Below are 20,712 nucleotides of genomic sequence, written 5' to 3'. Positions count from 1 at the left end.
AAGAACAGCTACCTCACTTGCTTTCTGCCACATATAAGCAAACTCCCAGACATAAAGCCTCCCCTCAGAGGAAGCAACATGGGACCACAAAAGTGTCTTGAGGTCTGCCCTATCTGCCCACGGGAAGCCTCCCTCCTCACTGTGAGTGCTGGCCGCTGGGAGGAGCGAGGTGTGGGAGAAGAGATAGCGACTGTCCCACCGTGTGCTCGCCAACTGCACTGTCGCAGCCTCTCAGGGTGGCTTCTGCCCCGTCACCACTTGATCTGGATTCTCTCTCCAAAAATTTAAAAAAACAAGGCGTGCCTGTCTTTTATAATACTCTGTTCTAAAAGAGAGAAATCTCCAGGGAGAGAACAGGACCCTAAAAGTCCAAGGCCTGGAATTCTTCCTTTCTCTCTTTCCATTTTAAACAGGAAGCATTCATGCTAAGAGAGTCCAGAGGGAGCACTGGTTGTATGTTCATTTTAAGGCAAATAATGTTTGTGTGTTGCAAATGTCAGTGATTTATCCTAAGGGCTTAAAATGAGTGCAGAAAAACCACATGTTTCACTTCATGCAGAGAAATATCTTCAGTGGATTTTGAGAGAAAGCACAGGTTAAGAAATTTTTTAAGTGTATCAGATATCTCCAACATGAACCAAAAGGCCATAAAAATGCGCGTGGTGAGATGGAGGGGAGAGACTTAAAGAATTCTTATGATAAAAGATATACCAAAGGCTGGAAGTTTTCTAAATCAAAAATGAAATTCTAAAGAAAAGGAAAGGTGAAATCCAGAGCCTTTGTTTCCCATGGCTAGAATAACAGATTAACCATTTGTGCTCCATTTGTCATGGGCAATTTAAAATATAGCAAAGCAAACTGCACTGAATAACAGCAGCTGATGCTATAATAACTTGTACACAAACAATTTAATTTTTTTATCTGAAAATTCTAACTAAATTACCCCAAGCTCAAGGATCTATCTTTCATTATTATACATAGCCAAATTGAGACAAAAAAAAGTAGAGAGAGAATTCTATTGTTCATACTTATAGATTTGTTCACAAGCTGCTTTCTACATGCACCGAGCTGGAAGCTTGTCAAATCTTCATTGATTTGGGCAACTTACAGAGCTGTTTTAACATCAGCTCCACAGACGATAGGGTGATTCTGACCCTCATTGACAGTGCTTGATTAACCACAGACACCGTATTCTCACAGCGCTGTCATTTCTTTCAAGTGTCTTAGCAGTGTGTCTGACATTGGGGATCTTTTCCTTAATTATTATTGTTTTCTTTTCTTTTTAAAAAATTATAAAAGGGGGAGAGGTAAAAAAAAAATGGAAAGGATCTGGGGATGGTGGCAGTGGTGAATGCGCACAGAAGGTTTATGAGATTTTAAGAGCTGCAAACAGAACTCATCTGTTTAACCTCAGGCTAGATAAGATGCAGTCATCTGCACATTGTTTAGAGGCACACTGCTTCTGTTGTGGCAAATAGATCAGAAGATGCTTGTTTTCTTTAGTAGAGAGATCCAGACAGGGCCACTTTCTGTTAGTGTCTATTCTTACCCTGGATGTTTCTGTGTGCCTTACCCATTACAAGGTGCAACTTACAGCTGGTTTGGCATTTCCCTATTCTGCTACTGGCCTGGTGCTACTTCCTGGCTTTGTGGTAGAACTGATTACTTTATATCAAAACTTTAGGTGTGGGCTGGGCGCAGTGGCTCACGCCTATAATCCCAGTACTTTTGGAGGCCGAGCCTGGCAGATCACCTAAGGTCAGGAGATTGAGACCAGCCTGGCCAACATAATGAAACCCATCTCTACAAAAAAAAAAAAAAAATTACAGAACTTAGCCAGGTGTAGTGGTGGGCACCTGTAGTTCCAGCTACTCAGGAGGCTGAGGTGGAGGGTTGCTTGAACCCGGGAGGCAGAGGTTGCAATGAGCTGAGATCGCACCACTGCACTCCAACCTGGGTGACAGAGTGAGACTCCCTCTCAAAAAAAAATTTTTTTTAATAAAATTAAGAAAGTTCTAGGTGCTCTGGCTTGGGACTTTTTCTAAGGACTGCAGAGAGTTTAGGGAGGGGAGGGACATGTGAATCCACATCAAGATGTAACAGTAGCCAAGCAGAGTTAGACCAAGATGACAGCCCATTTAAAAGAGCACCTCACAAATTTAGAAAAGCGAGTGCGGTCCATGGAAACTTTATGACTCCAAATAACCTGAACATTTCTATCACCATATCTAGGAGAGACTTCAGCCCAACCTGTCCTAGATATGGTGGTAGAAAAGGGGAGGGAACTAATGACCCCATCCTTAAGAGAGGCAAACTCACTGCCTTATTTAGGAAACTAGTTTGGTTACTATGATAAAGGCCAACAGAAAAGGGTATAAACAAGATAGAAGTATATTTTCCTCTCATGCACCAACCTGAATGGAAGCAGTCCTGATTGACATGGCGGCTCCATGGCAATGGGGACCCAGGCTCTCACCTTCTTATTGCTCTGCCTCCCACAGCACGTGGTTTTCACCTTGTGGCCTAAGATGGTTTTTCTGATGGCCAACAGGAAGGAGAGAAGGGAAGAAGGTCCCTTCTCTTCTTTTTCAGGGCAGGCATCACTTCTCCCATCCCATTGGCCAGACCTATTTGATGGCCACGCCAAACTGCGCAGTCTGAGGAACATGTTCTCCAGCCAGCCAGCCAGCTTAGGAGCTGCTGACATGTGTTTCTTCTTCTCTTTTCAGGGGAGGACCCGCAGATCCTGTAGACTATCTGCCAGCAGCACCTCGAGGGCTCTACAAGGAAAGGGAGCTTCCCTATTATCCAGGGGCTCATCCTATGCACCCTCCCAAAGGGAGCTATCCCCGCCCCACAGAGCTGAGGGTGGCAGATCTCCGGTATCCTCAGCACTACCCACCTCCGCCTGCTCCCCAGCACAAAGGACCCTTTCGACAAGACGTCCCGCCTTCCCCTCCCCAGCACCAAAGAATGCCAGCCTATCAGGAAACGGGCAGACCAGGGCCCCGCGGGGGCAGCCCAGACCAGTACCCTTACCGAACCCAGGATTCCCGGCAGAAGAACCCCATGACTGCAGCCGTATAGCCGAGTGCCACCGAGGCCAAGCCAGCCCAGAAAGGAAGGTGTCTACACTACTTTTGCCCTTTCTAAACCTGAAGACCTCCTTGGTGTTCGGAATTCTCCATGGGACTGATTAGCGTTTTCTCACTGACGTTGTAACGCTTGACTGCTAATCAGAGGGGAAAAGAAGGGGAAGGGGATTGGGGAGAAAAAATTCAGAAGGAAGATGAAAGATGGGGCTATAAAAACAAAACTACCTGCTAGTTGAAACATTTTCAGAGTTGTTCAGATCAGTGAGAGCGGCAGCGGAACACGCAAACAGCTAACAGTGGAGCTCTACTCTGGGGAGCCTCCCTGACTAGATAACCTGTGCTGATGTGCAGACACGTGGACACCCCGCAGCCCCCAGCATGCGATTGGCGGTCCAGAGGCAGCCTCTGCCAGGCAGCCTTACCCGCGCAGAGGTGGAGTCTCAGCCCCCTTATTAGAGCTGCGAAGTCTAAGGAGTGGCAGAGTAGACAGAGATAGGGGCATCTGAAGTGAGTCTAGACTTTTTTTTACTGAGAAGAAAAACAAACGAGCAAACATGGCTAGTGATCTCAAAATATTTTGTACCAAGAGAAAGACTGCATTTCTTTACTTGTAGAATTTCTCAGGTTCCCGACACCACTCATTTGATGTAAACATTTCATGTTTCCTAACTTTTGATATGAAAGTCAGTAAAATGCAGTATTAGTCCTGGGAGAATGTGCACAGCTGGTCAGAGCTTCCAGGAGTATCTTCCCAGGACCAAGGTGATCAGGTTAAGAGGGTTGAACATCCCACAGCCCTCACCTTCCTCCCTCTCGCATTCCAGGCATGGAGATATCTGGTTTCAGAGTCAGCCCCAAATCTCCTGCCTAGAATTATTTTAACTGGGGTCTCTACTTTAAGGTTCCCACTTGAGGGCTAAAATGTAGTTGGGAAAAAGAGGGCCACTGGGGAGGTCTCACAGGAGGCAGTGCCCTGGAAATGCCAAGTCCAGACTCAGTGCCAAGTGGTAACCATCTGCACTCGGGGACAGTGAGGAGCTGACTGTGGCCTCTGGAAACTGATGACCAGCAGGTATTAGATGGAAGTGAATGAGAGAGACAGAGAGAGAGAGAAAGAGAGAGAGAGAGAGTATGTGTGTGTGTGTGTGTGTGTGTGTGTTTGAACACATATGATTGCCAGTATGGAGAATGAAAGATTGATAATGCTTTCTGGAGAGTTTGATGCAAAAGCAGGGGAAAATGGAGGGAAAGAGAGAAAAGGCATTAAGACTAAATCCACCTGCGTTTGCTATATTTCATTAACTCAAGTCAGGTCAGGGCAGGGCCAAGGCCTCCAATTGGAAAAGGACAGTGTTATGGTTTTAAAAAGCTGAAACCCCACCCTCTAAGTTGAACCAACCTATCACAATGTTTTCTGAGCTTTGCAGTAATTTTCTATGAAAACTAAAACCTCTAAAACATACAACCTGGCCCAAATGAGAACACAAAGAAAAGATGTGGAAGACAGTGAAACCTGAGCATTGGTTTGAACCAGGCAGTGACGCTTGATATACTTTAAGCCTTTTCACATTCCTTCTTTATTCCCTCCAAAAAAAAAAAAAAGTCTTGAGTTTAATTTAGGTCTATTTTGGCTGAGATTAGCATACCTCTGACTCACAGGATTTAATAAATTATAGTAGTATTGAATACATAGGACATCCCTCTACCCCAGCCTACTCTTTTTAATTTAAAATAGAATTCTGTTACCAAGAAGGATGCAACTGCTAGTTTTAGACATAAATAGTGTTATATACTGGACTTTGCCATATTATTTTCTTAACTACAGTTTACTATGGCCCTGTTGAAAACAGACTATCAAGTTTTTTGTCTCTGTTCTGTCATCTCTGTTAAGCCAGGAACCTTTCGATTGTTTGCAATTTGTTCTAAGTGGTTGAGGATCTCAGGCCCTGCTCACCTGAGGTGGAGTGCAGGGGAACTACGGGTTTCCCTGCTGACCTGCTCAATGCTACCTTCCCCTCAAGCTAAATACACCTTAAAGAAGAAAATGATAACATGAGGGATGTGTAACTTGTTTTGAAGCATTAAAAACCAGCAGCTCTTCAGTATGTTCCATATTTTAACCAAACTACTGTAGACTACTAAACATAGCCAAGCCAGAACGTTCCTTCTGAATTAAGCCTAGGCCACTTGAGGGGCAGCCAGGCGTGATGGTGTCAGGTGAGAATCCTCTGTCTTGAAGGAGTGGCCTTTGCAGGAAGAGTGCCCATGTTTTCACCTGCAGTGTTGCCACCGGAGTGTGCAATACCTCCTGCACACAGGCTCAGGGTAAACTGCTCCAAAAGTGGGTTTTGTGTTGTATACAAAGTCAATAAAATAGTTGCTAATCCTGAGTGGCAGCCAGTGATGTGAAGGTACTATTAAAGTGAACAAAAACTAGATTGCAACAGTTTTCTTTGCTTGCTTGAAGTATAACACACGCTCCATTTGATCCTGCCTGAAAGAAGCTAACATTGTATTTGTGACAGACAGAGGCTCTATCAAGCCAAGCAACAATTAACAGCTCAAATGTAAGATTTATAAATGCCTGTGTACTCACCCTTCAATTGTTACCACCCAGAGGTTACAGGACTCTTTCCCAGCATTTAGGGGAACAGGTTTTTAGAGTATTTAGAAGACCAGGCTATAATCAGTAATGTGCCTGGTAGCAGGAAATAGCTCCCAATTTATTTATGGCCTTGGGAAAACTCAATCCGGTGTCTCCGTGTAGCTCAGAACACTAATAGCCCCCCCGGAAGAGAGTGGCGCATTGAGCCCCAAACCCAATCAACATCCACCCACTTGGCTGCAGATCTGACCACTGGGTCATGAAGGCCATGAAATGATGTTTGCCCTCAAGTCACTAGGTATTTTAAGAAGCCCTATTTTTCTCCCTTTTTGCAGGGGTAGAGATGAAAGAGGACAGACCATTGAAAACTTTTAGATGCAGGAGAATTGAGACTTCCACAAGGGAGAGAAACAGCCTCCCCAGAATCCATTATGCCATCGGGCGGTGGTACTCACTCTTGCCACAATGCCGTTTCCTCACAAATATCAAATCAGTGGGTGAAATACAAACTCAGAAACAGGAATATTTTCTTAAATCATAACCTAATAGCCAACAAAAATTGAAAAAACAATTATTCTGAAGCTCATTATTCTTAGATCTGTAGGTATATATGTGTTGACCCCCACAGGATGGCACCAAGTAAAGATCTTAAGAGCATGGTAGGGGTTCTCAGACTGACTGTCACCCGTGGATCCTGATGGGGAAGAATGGAGGCTTCACTGTAGCTCTAGTTTTCCACCAACTCAATCAAATTAAAACATGACTCATTATCCCTTCCAAAGATTCATAAAATTATTGAACTAAAGTGATCTTCTGAAGAAAAGCCACCTCACAGTGTTAGAAGGCTCATAAAGCTCATTTCTCTTTTCCCTGGTATGCAAAAATATCAAGCCTATAAAGAGTAATTATTTCCCCAAACCTGTAACTACTGCATTCCTTTTCTTTGGAGGAACATTGTAGCATTTCAGGAGTGTAGAGAGATCTAAAGAGTTTGGTCTGAATGTGTGTCTGTACAACTCCCTTTGGCATTAAACTCTGAAACCTACAATGAATGGCCTTTAAATTGGGAGGACACCCTAACTGCTTTCCGAGTCCATGAGCAACAGAAAGACTGGTCTTAGTGCAATTAGGCAGGAGGGATTTGGACTCAGAAACAGCCACAGGAGTATTTCTCAGCACTCTCAGTTCCTGCCGACTTAGCTGGAAACGATGCCACAGCAAGACCAGAAAGAGGAGTCTCCGTAAGGTATCCCTACAAAGTCACTTTTCTGATAAAAGGTGGGGGAAAAAAAGTTAGATATCTAAAATAAGCCTAGAATCTCACACACAGCTGTGACTTCTAAGTGAAACTCTTTCTCCCTCATGTCCTTAAATAGTCACAGAATCGCACACAGCCTGACTTTTAAAGACAGGCTTGGCTACAGGAAATGAACCAACCCCAAAGACTCTTCTAGCCTGTCTCCTGACTGGGCTCCTTCAGAAAGTGTTCTCCTGTTCCATCTGCAGGGCTGCTTACTACTGGAACCTAAAACAAAACCTGTTGTTTGTCCCGTCACTTTTTCTGATGTTTCCTGTGCTTTTGTGATACCAAGTCTGTTCATAAGTTCTGAAGATAAATTCTGTGAAATCATATTTTGGCATATGGGGGTGGAGGATGAATTCTTTAAAAACTTTTTAAGACGATCTCGTTTGTACCACAGAAAACATTTTGGAAGTTGTTATATATGAGTATATAAATTTTTCTTGTCGTATTTTACATTAAAATAAAGCTTTATTCAGTCATTAAGACATCAGAGTCTTGGATTGCTTTAGGATGAGAGTGTCCAATCTTTTGGCTTCCCTGGGCCACATTGGAAGAAGAATTTTCTTGGGCTACTTGTAAAATACATTAACACCAATGATAGCTGATGAGCAAAAAAAAAAAAAAAAAAGAAAAACCTACAAAAAACCTCAATGTTTTAAGAAAGTTTACGAATTTGTGTTGGGTAGCATTCAGAGTCAACCTGGGCTGTGGGTTGGACAAGCTTGCGTCAGGATCTGATGGATAAATAGGTGGGTCTGGGCCTGCTCACCCTGGAATAGCAACATTCAGTAGTTGTGGAGCCATGTTCAAAACAGCAAGAGTGCAAAGAACAAAAGGAACGAGAGCGTCAGTCACATGCTGGGCTCCCCAAGAAGCAGATGCTGAGACAGAGATTCTCAAGCCGGTTGTGTACCGAGGAGTGCACTTGGGTTTCAATACCTTAAAAAGGGAGGGAAACAGGCCTGGGCAGAGGGAGAAACTGAGCTGTAGTGCATGCCCAGCTTAGGCCTCAGCCACCCCACAATGGGAGCAGCAACGGCTCTTCAGCACTGTCCCCCAGTTGGGACAAGAGAGCTGAGCCTTTATGCCATCATTGATTGGTAAATACAGGTTACCTCTGGAAAGAAGAAAGATCTAGCTAGGGTACGGCAATTTTCTTCAGTTGAGGCAAACCCAAAGAAAGCTGACAGCTGGGGCCCATCTTTGGATGGTACTCAAAACAGCTGGAAAAGTTTCGTCTTAAAGCAGCATCTGAGCAGCCCGTCACAGCATTCACGACAGCTTCTAAAACTGGCAACCGCTTTCTGGTGCTGGAATCACTCTTATCTCTAGAAAGTTCTCCTTGATACCATCCCTGTAACTCCCCAGCACCTTTATTCCCCTGGCCTAGTCTCAGACCTCCCCATACTCCTGGTAAGCCCATCCACAGCCAAGGTTTTGGCTGCCACCTCTCTACTGACTGCTGCAGCTCAGCTCTGTGCCCTGAGCTCATGCATTTCTCCTTTTCCACTGCACATTCCCATTTGGATGTCCTGCAGAGCCTTTAAACATAACACGCCCACACTGAAAACACGCTTTCTCCAAAGAAACTTCCTCCTCACAATTCTGTCCTGGCCAAAATGTGAACCAAGTTCACAGCTAAAAACTGGAAACCTGGAAATTATCCTAGATTTCCCATTTATAACTCTGCCCCTTCCTCCTACACATTCCCATATAATGAGATGGAAGGCCAACATTCTGTCCTGCAATTCCATCAAATATATTTATGTTTCCTGATACCGTGACATGCCTGGGCTCCGCCTCATCACTTCTCCCCCAGCCCCTTCAATAGCCTTCCATGTGATCTCCCCACTTCAGGTCTTGTTCCCTCCGATCCGCCTCTGTGCTATACAGCCCTGCCCCCTGCTTCTGTAAATAAAGTTATACTGGAACACATGCACACCCACTCATTTACATGATGCTCTAGAGCTCTTTCACTACAACACCAATCCCTGCTCTGTATTCCTGCCTGGGAATTTTTCTGAAGTAGAGATCTGACGATATTACTCTTCTGGAGGCAGCATGTCATCTTGAAAAAAATGTTGGCTTTGAAAACAGGTAGGCGTGGATTTAAAACAAAGTTCAACCACTGATTGGTTGCATATAACCTTGAATAAAATACTTATTATCCCTCTAGCATCATTAGTGAAGTAGAACTGCTATTCACCTTATAGGGCTGCTTTGAGAATTAAGTCACATGACATAGACAGCAGGCCCTCAATAACATCATTTCGCTCAATGTTGTGTCATTATGACATTGATTAGGAAAAAAAAAAACAAAAAAAAATTGATTCCCGGCCAGGGCCACTGCCCGTGTGGAGTTTGCAGTTCTCCCCGTGTCTGCATGGGATTGTTCCGGATATGCCAGTTTCTTCCCATGTCCCATAGATGTGACCGTTGGGTTAAACGGCATGCCTAAATAGTCCAATTGTGAATGAGTGTGGGTGTGAGTCCTCCCTACAATGGAAGGGCATCGTGTCCAGGGCTGGTTCCCGCCTTGTGCCCTGAGCTGCCCACATAGGCTCCAGCCAACCATGACCCTGAACTGATTATGTAAGTGGGTTGAAAAGTGAGTGGAGGCCGGGTGCGGGGGCTCACATCTATAATCCCAACACTTCGGGAGGCCAAGGTGGGCAGATCACATGAGGCCAGGAGTTCAGGACCAGCCTGGCCAACATGGCAAAACCCCATCTCTAACAAAGATACAAAAATTAGCCAGGCGTGCTGGCACACACCTGTAATCCCAGCTACTCAGGAAGCTGAGGCACAAGAATCACTTGAACCCAGGAGGCAGAGTTTGGAGTGAGCCAAGATCTTGCTACTGCACTCCAGCCTGGGTGACAGAGCAAGACCCTGACAAAAAAAAAAAAAAAAGAAAAAAATATAAAATAAAGAAAAATGAGTGGAAAAATGAATACAAGATAATCTAAAATACAAATTTGTAAAGTAAACAATCATACAAATGCACAGTAAACGATGCGGTACAAGAATGCTCAGTGAGCCCACAATATCTGTGATTGTTTTTGAACCGCATGGTGGTAGGAAGTGCTCCTTACAATTTCACTTTGTAAACATTTATTCCTTGATTTAACGCACTGCCATTACTGACTGATTCACCAAATTATGGATAAATTATTTTCTTGTTTTTATCAATCTTTCTTCAGTGTATGTATAGCTCACATGTATTTTTCATGTGTAATATTAGAAGCGTTTTGGGTCTTTATTTAGAAGTTTAGTGATGCTTTTGTGACCAGAAGTATGCCATAGGAACATAACTCTTGCTTCTATCAGTTAGGCTATAGTAAAATTAGCGTCATTCTACATCACTTCACTCAAAGTTGCAGTTTCCAGTAACCCATTAAGTACGTTAAATGAGGACTTACTGTATAGAAGCACTGGTGCCAGCTTCCAAGAGCCAACTGTATGCATCTCGTCCCAACTCCACATTCAGTGATATCATGGAGAAAGGCTGAAACGGGATATGTTGGGAATATTTACAACACAGGAATTGGAATATCCGACAAATCAGGGCGTTTTTTCCTTCCCTCGGGAGAGCTAGTTGTTAAACATTTCCCAGCACACCATGGTAGTAACATACCCAGCAGTCAAGGAAAATCCCTGTCCCCATTACACACACACACACACCCCTTAAAACTTTTCTGTGGCTTCCTACTACTTACAGCTTAAAGTCAGAAATCCAAAACCCCTGTATGCCTCTCCCACCTCCATCCTTACTGCTCATTGCTTACATCTTGTGCTAATGTTATTTCTTTTTGAGACAGAATCTCGATGTGTCGCCCAGGCTGGAGTGCAATGGTGCGATCTTGGCTCACTACACCCTCCGCCTCCCAGGTTCAAACGATTCTCCTGCCTCAGCTTCCTGAGTAGCTGGCATTACAGGCACGTGCCACCACGCCCAGCTAATTTTTGTATTTTTAATAGAGACTGGGTTTCACCACGTTGGTCAGGCAGGTGTGCTAATGTTATTTCTAGTGACTTTGATCCATGTGACCTGGACATGAATTCTCACAGCTCCATACCCTGGCAGTACGCAGTAGGCAACAGCACAGCTGCCCCTGCTTGAAGTACCCTCTTTGCCCACCCTTCTTTGTCCTGTGGATCCTCATTCATCTTTCAAGCCCAGCTCAAGCAGCTCTTTCTCCACGAAGCCTTGAAGACAGAAATTGGAGACTAGCTCCTTCCCTTCCACCCCGCTTTCTTGTAGCAGGACTTACTGCAGGGTAAGTCAGAAATTCTGATATAGGCCGCCACATTTTACAGATTTCCTCTCAACTTGGGTTCCACGTGAGACTCATTTCCACCAAACAGACCCAGCACTCTGACAGACGGAACTGAGACTAGGCCTGCTCTTGCTGGCTAACCCAGCACCAGAGGCATTTGGTTTTATTGCTGGAGTGCCCAGGCTCTAGCTTCCTGGGCATCAAAAGGCTAAGTGGTGGTTAGCCATTGTGTCAGCATGCATCCAGATGAGGCAACGGGCTCCTGTTGTCCACTGGTTTTTTGAATCCTTTTTTAGAAACAGCTTTATTGAGGTATGTTTGCAGAGCTGTGCAACCATCACCACAATCAATTTTAGAATACTTTCAACATCCAATAAGAAAACGCCATAGTCATCAGGAGTCATTCCCCATTTCTCCACTCCCCCATTTCCTCTGCCTTACCCCATCCAGGGGAACCACTTTTTTCTATGTTTGCCTGTTCTGGAATTATCCTAAGTATCCATCAATGGATGAATGGATAAAGAAAATGTGGCATATGTACACAATGGAGTACCTTATTAGTCTATTTTCATGCTGCTGATAAAGACATACCCAAGACTGGGAAGAAAAAGGTTTTATTGGACTTACAGCTCCACATGGCTGCGGAGGCCTCAGAATCACGCCGGGAGACAAAAGGCACTTCTTACACAGGGGCAGCAAGAGAAAATGAGAAAGATGCAAAAGCGCACACCCCTGATAAACCATCAGATCTCGTGAGACTTATTCCCTACCACGAGAACAGTATGGGGGAAACCACGCCCATGATTCAAATTATCTCCCACTGGGTCCCTCCTACAACATGTGGGAATTATGGGAGTGGAATTCAAGATGAGATTTGGGTGGGGACACACAGCCAAACCATATAAAGTAGTATTCAACCATAAAAGAAGATAAAATCCTGTCATTTGTGACATCATAGGTAAACCTGGAGGCATTATGTTAAGTAAAATAAGCCAGACACAGAAAGACAAATACCGCATGTTCTCACTCACATGTGGCATTTTAGAAAGCTGCTCTCCTAGCAGAATAGAGCAGAATGGTGGTTACCAGAGACTTGGGTAGTTCAGAAAGAGAGGAATGGGGAGATGTGGTCAAAGGATACACCATCAAAGATAGGAGGAGTATTTTTTTTTTCTGAGACAGGGTCTCTGCTGCCCAGGCTAGAGTGCAGTGGTGTAATCATGGCTCACTGAAACCTGTGCCTCCCAGGCTCAAGGAACTCTCCCATCTCAGCCTCCCAAGACTACAGGCATGTGCCATCACACCCAGCTAGTTTTTTGTATTTTTTGTGGAGATGGGGTTTCACCATGTTGCCCAGGCTGGTCTCAAACTCCGGAGCTCAAGCAATCCATCTGCCTTGGCCTCCCAAAGTGCTGGGATTACAGGCCTGAGCCACCGTACCTGGCCAGGAGAAGTATTTCTTTTCAAAAATTGTCCAGAATCTCTGACTTTCTTATCACTGAAGGTAGCAACTTTCTCAGTGGGCCAGCTCTGTAATGTTTTTCTGAGACTTATTCCTGGAAACACTGCCTAGAGCCTGCTCCTCCAGCCCTTCCAACAATTTCATAAACACCTAACTCCCCACATGAAATTCCTTTCTGTTTCAACTTGCTAGAAGAGGCTCAGTTATCTGCAACTCTACCAACACAAACACCTTCCACACCCCTCCTCCCGAGGCAGAGTTGGTAATTCTACACTGTATGTTACTGAGATGCTTTCTGCAGATTCTCAATAAAACTTTTACTACCTGTATTACAATAATTAGTTTCCACGTCTGTGTGGCCCTTCTAAGGTGTACCTTATTTGTAACGCACTGCCTGGCTCTGACTATATGCTTAAGTAATATTTGTGGAATTCATTTTAATGAAGAAATGAGGTGTGAGGATTTTTTTCCTGAATTGTTACACTGCTGACGTTCCACTTCGAAGCTCAAGCCGTAAATCTCAAAGTCCTGTCGTTAAAGATCACCTGGTGTTATTCTTGAGGTGAAAGGTGTTAGCTCACGTGGGCAGGCTGGATTCTAATTGAAAACACGAAGAACCAGGCCAGGAGATTGTAAATGCAATGGGTAATGCATTATTTGGAGAGTAAAGAGGGACTTGAGCAAATCAAAAATGTATTACTTACAACCTACTAAGATGGAAATACTTTTAGCGACAGGTGATTACTATTATTGTATAACTCCTTGGATTTTAGGCAAGTGCTTTCCAATCACTTGTATTACCAGTACTTTTCAACAACTGTAGATGGTGAGTTGGAATGATTGCCTGACTTCCCATAAACTGAGTCCTCTATACAATGGTACTTAACAAAAGATTTAATGAAAGCTATTTATTCCAAAGAAACTAGAAATTACTTTGCAAGTGTCTTGGTAACTGAGATTTCTCTTTTAGTGGCCATATTTATTCTGATTCTTGTTTACATTACATGCTGCATATTATATGATCACAGTAATTTTTGCTTCTCACACAAAGAACATCAGGTTTATATTTTTTAAAATAGCTGAAGAAACTGAGGCATGAAGCCCACCGGGTGTGGTGGCTCACGCCACTAATTGTACACTTTGGGAGGCCGAGGTGGGAGGATCATCTGAGGTCAGGAGTTCACAACCAGCCTGGCCAATATAGTGAACCCTGTCTCTACTAAAAGTATAGAAATTAGCCAGGTGTGGTGGTGGGCACCTATAATCCCAGCTATCTAGGAGGCTGAAGCAGGAGAATAACTTGAATCCGGGAGGCAGAGGTAGCTGTGAGCCAAGATGGCACCATTGCAGGAGAATCGCTTGAACCCGGGAGGCGGAGGTTGCAGTGAGCTGAGACTGTGCCATTGCACCCTAGCCTGGGCAACAAGAGCGAAACTGCATCTCAAAGAAGAAGCCAACCAGGCAATTCAGAGCTACACAGTGGGGAAAGAAAGCTAAACTTTTTTATTTGTTAAGTATTTTTGAGAGCCTACCATATTCCAGCTAGCTCCTGAGTGGACTTTCTGCTTTGTAGTGGGAGGGGTACCTCTCAGATTGCATGCAAAGATCCTTCCTTAGCCTGTGGCCAATGTGCCTCAACTCTGTGCCTTCCTAATCACTGGACTTTCAGAGGCCCTTTGTCATAGTTAAAGATGATCCAAGTCCTCTGAAAGTGGCAGAGAGATGCTTCAGCTGTCAACATTTGAAAGCCATTTTAAAGATCATCCTTTCAACTGAAACCTTTATATTTGGTTGTTACCAACAATCCCCACACAAACCCAAATACTAAGTTTGCTGTATAATCACGAATGTGTGACATCATAAAAAATAGAGTTTTGCCAGGTGCAGTGACTTACACCTGTAATCCTAGCACTTTGGAAAGCTGAGGTGAGAGGATGGCTTCAGCTCTGGGGTTTGAGACCAGCCTGCATGACATGAGACCTTGTCTCTACAAAAAATCGAAAAATTAGCCAAGTGTGATGGCTCACACCTGCAGTCCCAGCTACTCGGGAGACTGAGGCCACAGAATAGTGTGAGCCCAGGAGCTGCAGTGAGCTATGATCACACCATTGCACTCTAGCCTGGGCAACAGAGCAAGACCCTGTCTCTGTCTATAGATAGATATAGATTTAGATATAGATATATATAGAGAGAGGAGATATGTGTATATGTATATATTTATAGACAGAAACACACACACATATATAGTTTTAACTAGATCCTAACAACCCTTGACTTTGTAGCTCTTCTGCCTCTTTAGTCTATTAAGAAGTAGAAAAATAAAATGACATTTAATTTTAGCCCAACGCATACTTACCTCAGACACTGTAAAATGCTACAGACGATCCCAGTCATAGACAAGCCTTGGATTCTACTCCCAATGACCCGAGAGTTGAGTAGAAGAGAAAAACGTGTTCACGAAGAGCCAGATCTCAAGGCTGAATGTGATCAGTGCTTGAGGGAGGTACCTTATAACTGAGAAGCCTGCAAGAGGGAGGCTGACTTTTGACTTTGGGCATAGTCAGGAAGGTCTCGTGGAAGACACGACATCTGAAATAGCCTTAAAGGATCGGAAGACTGTAAATAGGCCAAGCAAAGAAGGATATTGGCTTTCCAGATAAAGAGCAGAATAGAAGCATCTGCATGGAGACAGGAACTCCCCAAATGCGTTTGACTGGGTGGTGGAGGGAGAGTTGTAGGTGAGTGATAATAAAAGCTAATACTTATTCACTGCTTAGTAAGTGCTAGATACTGGTTAAATATTTTTCATAATTTATCCCATTTAATCCTCAAACTCTGTAAGAAAACAAAGCCTTAAATGAATTAAATAACTCACCCTTGGAATTTCAGATCCAACAAGAGCAAGTTACTTAGGGGCTTACTTAGGTACTTAGAAAAGTCACTCACACAAATGGGTGTTTACATAAAATTGGCCCCAGGAAAGCACCATGAGAACTGAACTGGAAAAACTCAACAAATCATCAGCTCTTACTAGAAAGGAAGGGGGGCTAATATTTATTGAGTATACAAGAGCTATGCTAGTTGCTTTCCCTACGTTTATCTCATTTTCTCTTCACACCAATCAGGTGACTATTTTATAGACAAGAAAACTGAGGTTCCAAGAGATTAAGAACCAGCTGTAGCTAGTAAAAAGGGAGTTCTGATCTCAAATCCAGCTGGGAGTCCATGGCCTGTCCTCCTTGCTACACCAATGAGGAGTGGAGATTAAAAGTAAATCTCAATGTAATTTCTTTTCATTCTTCATAGCTTACGTTATGATTACTATTTAAAGTGTGTGCAATGTTGACAATTCAGAACGTGTAAATGCAGATTTTGACATTTTAGACTGAAGAAACAGGCAGCCTTGGGTTAGTTCCACTATATATTAAATGATAATCTATGAAGACAGCAGTTTTGAAAGGTATCCAGGCAAATAAGTTGTACTTCTGGCTGAAGTCAGACAGGTAGATGAAACTTTGATGACTTAATTCCCCCAACTGTTAAAGGTATAAGCAGACCAGGACCCTGAGTTGGAGACAGGCTGCCAGAACATTTATTAGTAGCAGTAAAACGCAGAGCCATAATTTCAACAGGTGATCTTGCCTCTCCAGCTAATTGTTTTCCAAGGTTTCTCGGCTCAGAACCATTCAGCATTCTTATCACCTGGGAAATGTGCGCGCTCCTTAGGATATTTTCCGGCATGCAGCCACCCCCGTCCTCTAGTCACAGCAGTATTTTTGCTCAAAGAGCTGTCGATGAGATTTAAGAGCCGCCCCTGCTCCACAAAGCGCTGTCTTGCTGATCTTCAGAGAGTGCCATGGTGTCACCCTCTGATTTATGGCGAGTGCAGCTCAAACCCAGCCCAGTGCTTTATTAAAGCAGCTTTTAGTCATATTATACCTTCCCAGCTCCGAGGCTTCCACCATCTAGGAGTCGAATCCCTTTGATAAGTAGCATTCTGGGTGATTGGAAGGTGGGGGCTGTGCTTCGTACCCTCCCACCATCTTGCCTCCCAAACCCCTAGGTGTGAGATGGTGGGGCAGGGAGGGGGTGATGGAGACCCAGGCACAGCCCTGCTCTCCAGGTGGCTTTTCAGTTTTCTTTTTTTTTCCTGACCCTCTCTTGACCTTCTCCATGTGACAGTGTTTGCCCTGGAGCTGTGCCTCTTCACGGGGATTACTTTTTCCATCCAGGCTTTAAAGGGGGAGCTTCAGAGAGGTATGGCCACACTGCTTTGGGACCCACTTTCAAAGGCACCTGCCCTCCGGGCTGTGACTTTGAGTATCTGCAATATCAAGCTACAGGATGCAGGTCCCCTGCAGAAGACACATTCCATCAGCAGCATTTGCATATCTGCAGGTGAACTGTCTTACAGGTTTGGAGTGTGCAAAGCCAGGCTTTGTCCCATAACATGGATCTTTGCTTCTGTTGATGTATCACCCCCTGCCCACAACACACAAACCAGGCTCTTGCCAAGTAAGGCCAGAGATGGGGAAACTTGTGTATTCTGTTCAGAGGTAATGAGATCCTCCCCAGGGGCCTGCATCAGGACCTCTCAGGCTCACCTTCCTTAGGGGTGAATCCTACACCATGTCCCTGCCCTAGCAAACTCATTGGAGCAGTGTTGATAAGCTGAGTCACACTGGGTCAAGGTTGGGAAATAACTGACGGGGGCACCCTCCTGGCTCCCCCAGTTCTCCATGGGGGATGAGCCATCACAGGCCCTGTGGGGGATGGGTTACCGTGACTCTGGCATTGACAGACTGGGTGACCCAGCTAGCTACTGCCCATCTCTTAACCTTACCCACTTGTCTTTTTTTTTTTTTTTTTTTTTTTTTTTTTTTTTTTTTTGAGACGGAGTCTCGCTCTGTCGCCCAGGCTGGAGGGCAGTGGCCAGATCTCAGCTCACTGCAAGCTCCGCCTCCCGGGTTTACGCCATTCTCTCTCCTCAGCCTCCCGAGTAGCTGGGACTACAGGCGCCCGCCATCTCGCCCGGCTAATTTTTTGTATATTTTAGTAGAGACGGGGTTTCACCGTGTTAGCCAGGATGGTCTCGATCTCCTGACCTCGTGATCCACCCGTCTCGGCCTCCCAAAGTGCTGGGATTACAGGCTTGAGCCACCGCGCCCGGCCTACCCACTTGTCTTTAAAGTGGTGGTTGTGCTGACTTCACAGGGTGATGTGAAGACTACATGAAGCATTTAGTACAGTAGTTGATGGAGGCTCTGGGTTATTTACCATCATTAGTCCTTATTTCCACAAAGAATCTGGTTTTAGGTGGTGCTTAAGTAGCACATAATCACCATAAGAAAGCTGTTTCCTTTCCGATCCTCCGCTTTGGTCAACAAGAAAAACTTGATCAGGTGCTAGGATGTCTTCAACATCCCCCTAAAACTTGCTAATCTATTATACTCAGACAGCAGGCCTCAGCTTGAATTTCTGCAGGCTCTAGCTGGAATTCCATAACATTGTTTTGCTTTCATCATATTAATTGTATGATTGTCTCCTATTTAGGAAAAAAATGATCCTGAGTTTTTTCACTTGCAGTAGTAAAGTAAGGTTTTGTGAAAATTATTAATATTTAGGTAAATGTGAAGTAGCTGATGGTATAGTTAGATATAGTAACAATTACGGTGTGGTAAGAAAATCAAGCGCAGAAATGCTGTGCTACACCATGGAGAGGTGCCCCAGAGGCCTCTGAAGCTTCTAGAAGGTGGAGTGACTCCTGGAGGATGCCAGCTGTTTGGCTGAATTTTAGGACTCCAGGGTAAGCTAGAGGGGAATGCAACGAGGCCAGGATGTTCTGAGACAGCGACTGTATCGGAAACCAAGGAGTTTTTCCCCAAGGGGGATTTTGCCTGGCTCCCACCCGTCCTTGCTCCCGACTGGAGTTTCACCATCTGCCCACAGGACCTTTTCTCACTCTCACCCCCTAGCCATGGGTGGCTGCAGGAGTATTGGCTGATTCTCCTGGAAAAGCCAGAGACAAACCAGGATGCACCCAAGTTGGTAAAGCAGTGATCCCCAACATTTTTGGCACCAGGGACCGGTTTCAAGGAAGACAGTTTTTCCATGGACTGGTGTGGGGTGGGGAATGATGATGACGGTTTGGGATAAAACTGTTCCACCTCAGATCATCAGGCATTGGTTAGATTTGCATCAACCAGAGAAGCATGCAATCTAGATCCCTCCTATTCACAGTTCATAATAGGGTTCTGTCTCCTACCAGAGTCTAATGCTGGGGCTGATCAACAGGAGGTGGAGGTCAGGCGGTAATGCTCGCTCACCCTCCATCATCGAGCCTGCTGTGCGGCCTCCTTCCTAACAGGCCACAGACTGGTTCTGTTCTGTGGCCCAGGGGTTGGGGACCTCTAACACAGAGCATCAAATGGAAACTTTCTTCTCCCCAAAGCCTGAGCATTAAAGCAGGCCTCAAAGTTCATCTGTCCTACTGCCTTTCAAACATGGTTTATTTAACATTGGCTCATACTAAGGCATACAGTTCACATCTCAACCTATTACAAAGGTACATTTATGCATAAAAAAGTTCCATAAAATGGTACTAAGTTAGATATAATTCTTTATACTCTATTGTATTCATTTTTATTCTGGTCAAGATCCCATTAAATGGTTTTGTGACTCATATGAATTGCAATCTACAATTAGAAAAAATTTGACCTCATTCAATTTCTTCATTTCAGAGATGAAGAAAGTAAGACCCAGAAAATGACACGAATTGCTAAAAGTCACCCAGTTAACCAGCCTCATAGCTAAGACTACAGCCCTGGCCTTGGGGCTCCAAAGAAAAGGCTCTTTCCCCTATACTACATTATGAAAGGACGAACCCATACCAGGTATTCCTGAAATTGAGGAAAGGCCATTTAAAAATAATGTGGCTCCAGTTATTGATTAAAGAGAAAAATTGGAAAAGTCAGAAACATAACCAGAGGTCTGAAGAACTAGTCATTTTCATCAGGAAGTAAAAATTCTACCTGGTAATTAGTTGAGGTTTGCTAGAATCCTAAAGCCTGAAAAAAGTCTACAATGCTGAAACCTACCTCAATAAATACACATGAAATTGAATTGTATCCACTCAATGAGCCTGAGTCTCATGTTGTTGGAAAAACAGCCTAGCCCCGTCTGGCCTACAGTCTTCTAGAAAGAGAACACAACTCCCTGAAGTTAAAGCCCGTAAGGCAGGGGTCCCTAACTCATGGACCACAGACCACCGGTCTGTGGCCTATTGAGAACCAAGCTGCACAGCAGGAGGTAAGTGGTGGGTGAGCGGGTGAAGCGTCATCTGTATTTACAGCTGCTCCCCATCATTCATATTACTGCCTGAGCTCCGCCTCCTGTCAGATCAGTGTCAGCATTTAGCATCTCACAGGAGCCCGAACCCAATTGTGAACTGTACACACAAGGATCTAGGCTGCACCCTCCTTATGCGAATCTAATGCCTGATGATCTGTCACTGTCTCCCATCACCCCAAGATGGGACCACCTAGTTGCTGGAAAACAAGCTCAGGGCTCCCACTGACTCTACATTATGGTGAATCGTATAATTATATCATTATATATTCCAATGTAATAATAACAGAAATAAAGTGCACAATAAATGTGATGCGCTTGAATCATCCCCAAACATCCACCCCTCTGGTCTGTGGAAAAATTGTCTTCCACAAAACCAGCCCCTGGTGCCGAAAAGGTCGGGGACCCGCTGCCTTAAGGAGTGCTATAAAAGTCAGTAGTTCTTGTCTTTTTCAGTACCAGCCTTTTCTCTCTCTCTCTTTTTTTTTCTTTTTCCTTGATGAGAGCCTCTCTTAGTTTCACCCCCAGCTTCCAAGGTATCTGTACTCATTTTCTAAGGCTGCCATAACAAACTACCGTAACCTAGGTAGGTTAAAGCAACATAAATTGAGTCTGTCACA

At 44.4% G+C, this 20,712-nt stretch overlaps 1 protein-coding gene across 4 annotated transcripts in view; it reads left to right on the top strand.

The window, feature by feature from the left end:
- Nucleotides 1–7,486, top strand: part of PARD3B (par-3 family cell polarity regulator beta) — a 1,137,826-nt gene extending 1,130,340 nt beyond the window's left edge. For all 4 annotated transcript variants that reach the window (XM_033230595.1, XM_033230594.1, XM_033230597.1 and 1 more), the window contains one exon: nt 2,730–7,486. In XM_033230595.1, coding sequence (XP_033086486.1) covers nt 2,730–3,087 — 358 coding nt within the window. In that variant the 3' untranslated portion in view covers nt 3,088–7,486. The remainder of the gene's footprint in view (nt 1–2,729) is intronic.
- Nucleotides 7,487–20,712: the final 13,226 nt, after the last annotated feature.

This window comes from Trachypithecus francoisi, unplaced genomic scaffold (assembly GCF_009764315.1).
Source record: "Trachypithecus francoisi isolate TF-2019V2 unplaced genomic scaffold, Tfra_2.0 Lachesis_group13, whole genome shotgun sequence".
NCBI classification, from domain to species: Eukaryota; Metazoa; Chordata; class Mammalia; order Primates; family Cercopithecidae; genus Trachypithecus; species Trachypithecus francoisi.
Note: the sequence above shows the minus strand (reverse complement) of the source record. Positions and strands in the feature narration are given on the sequence as shown.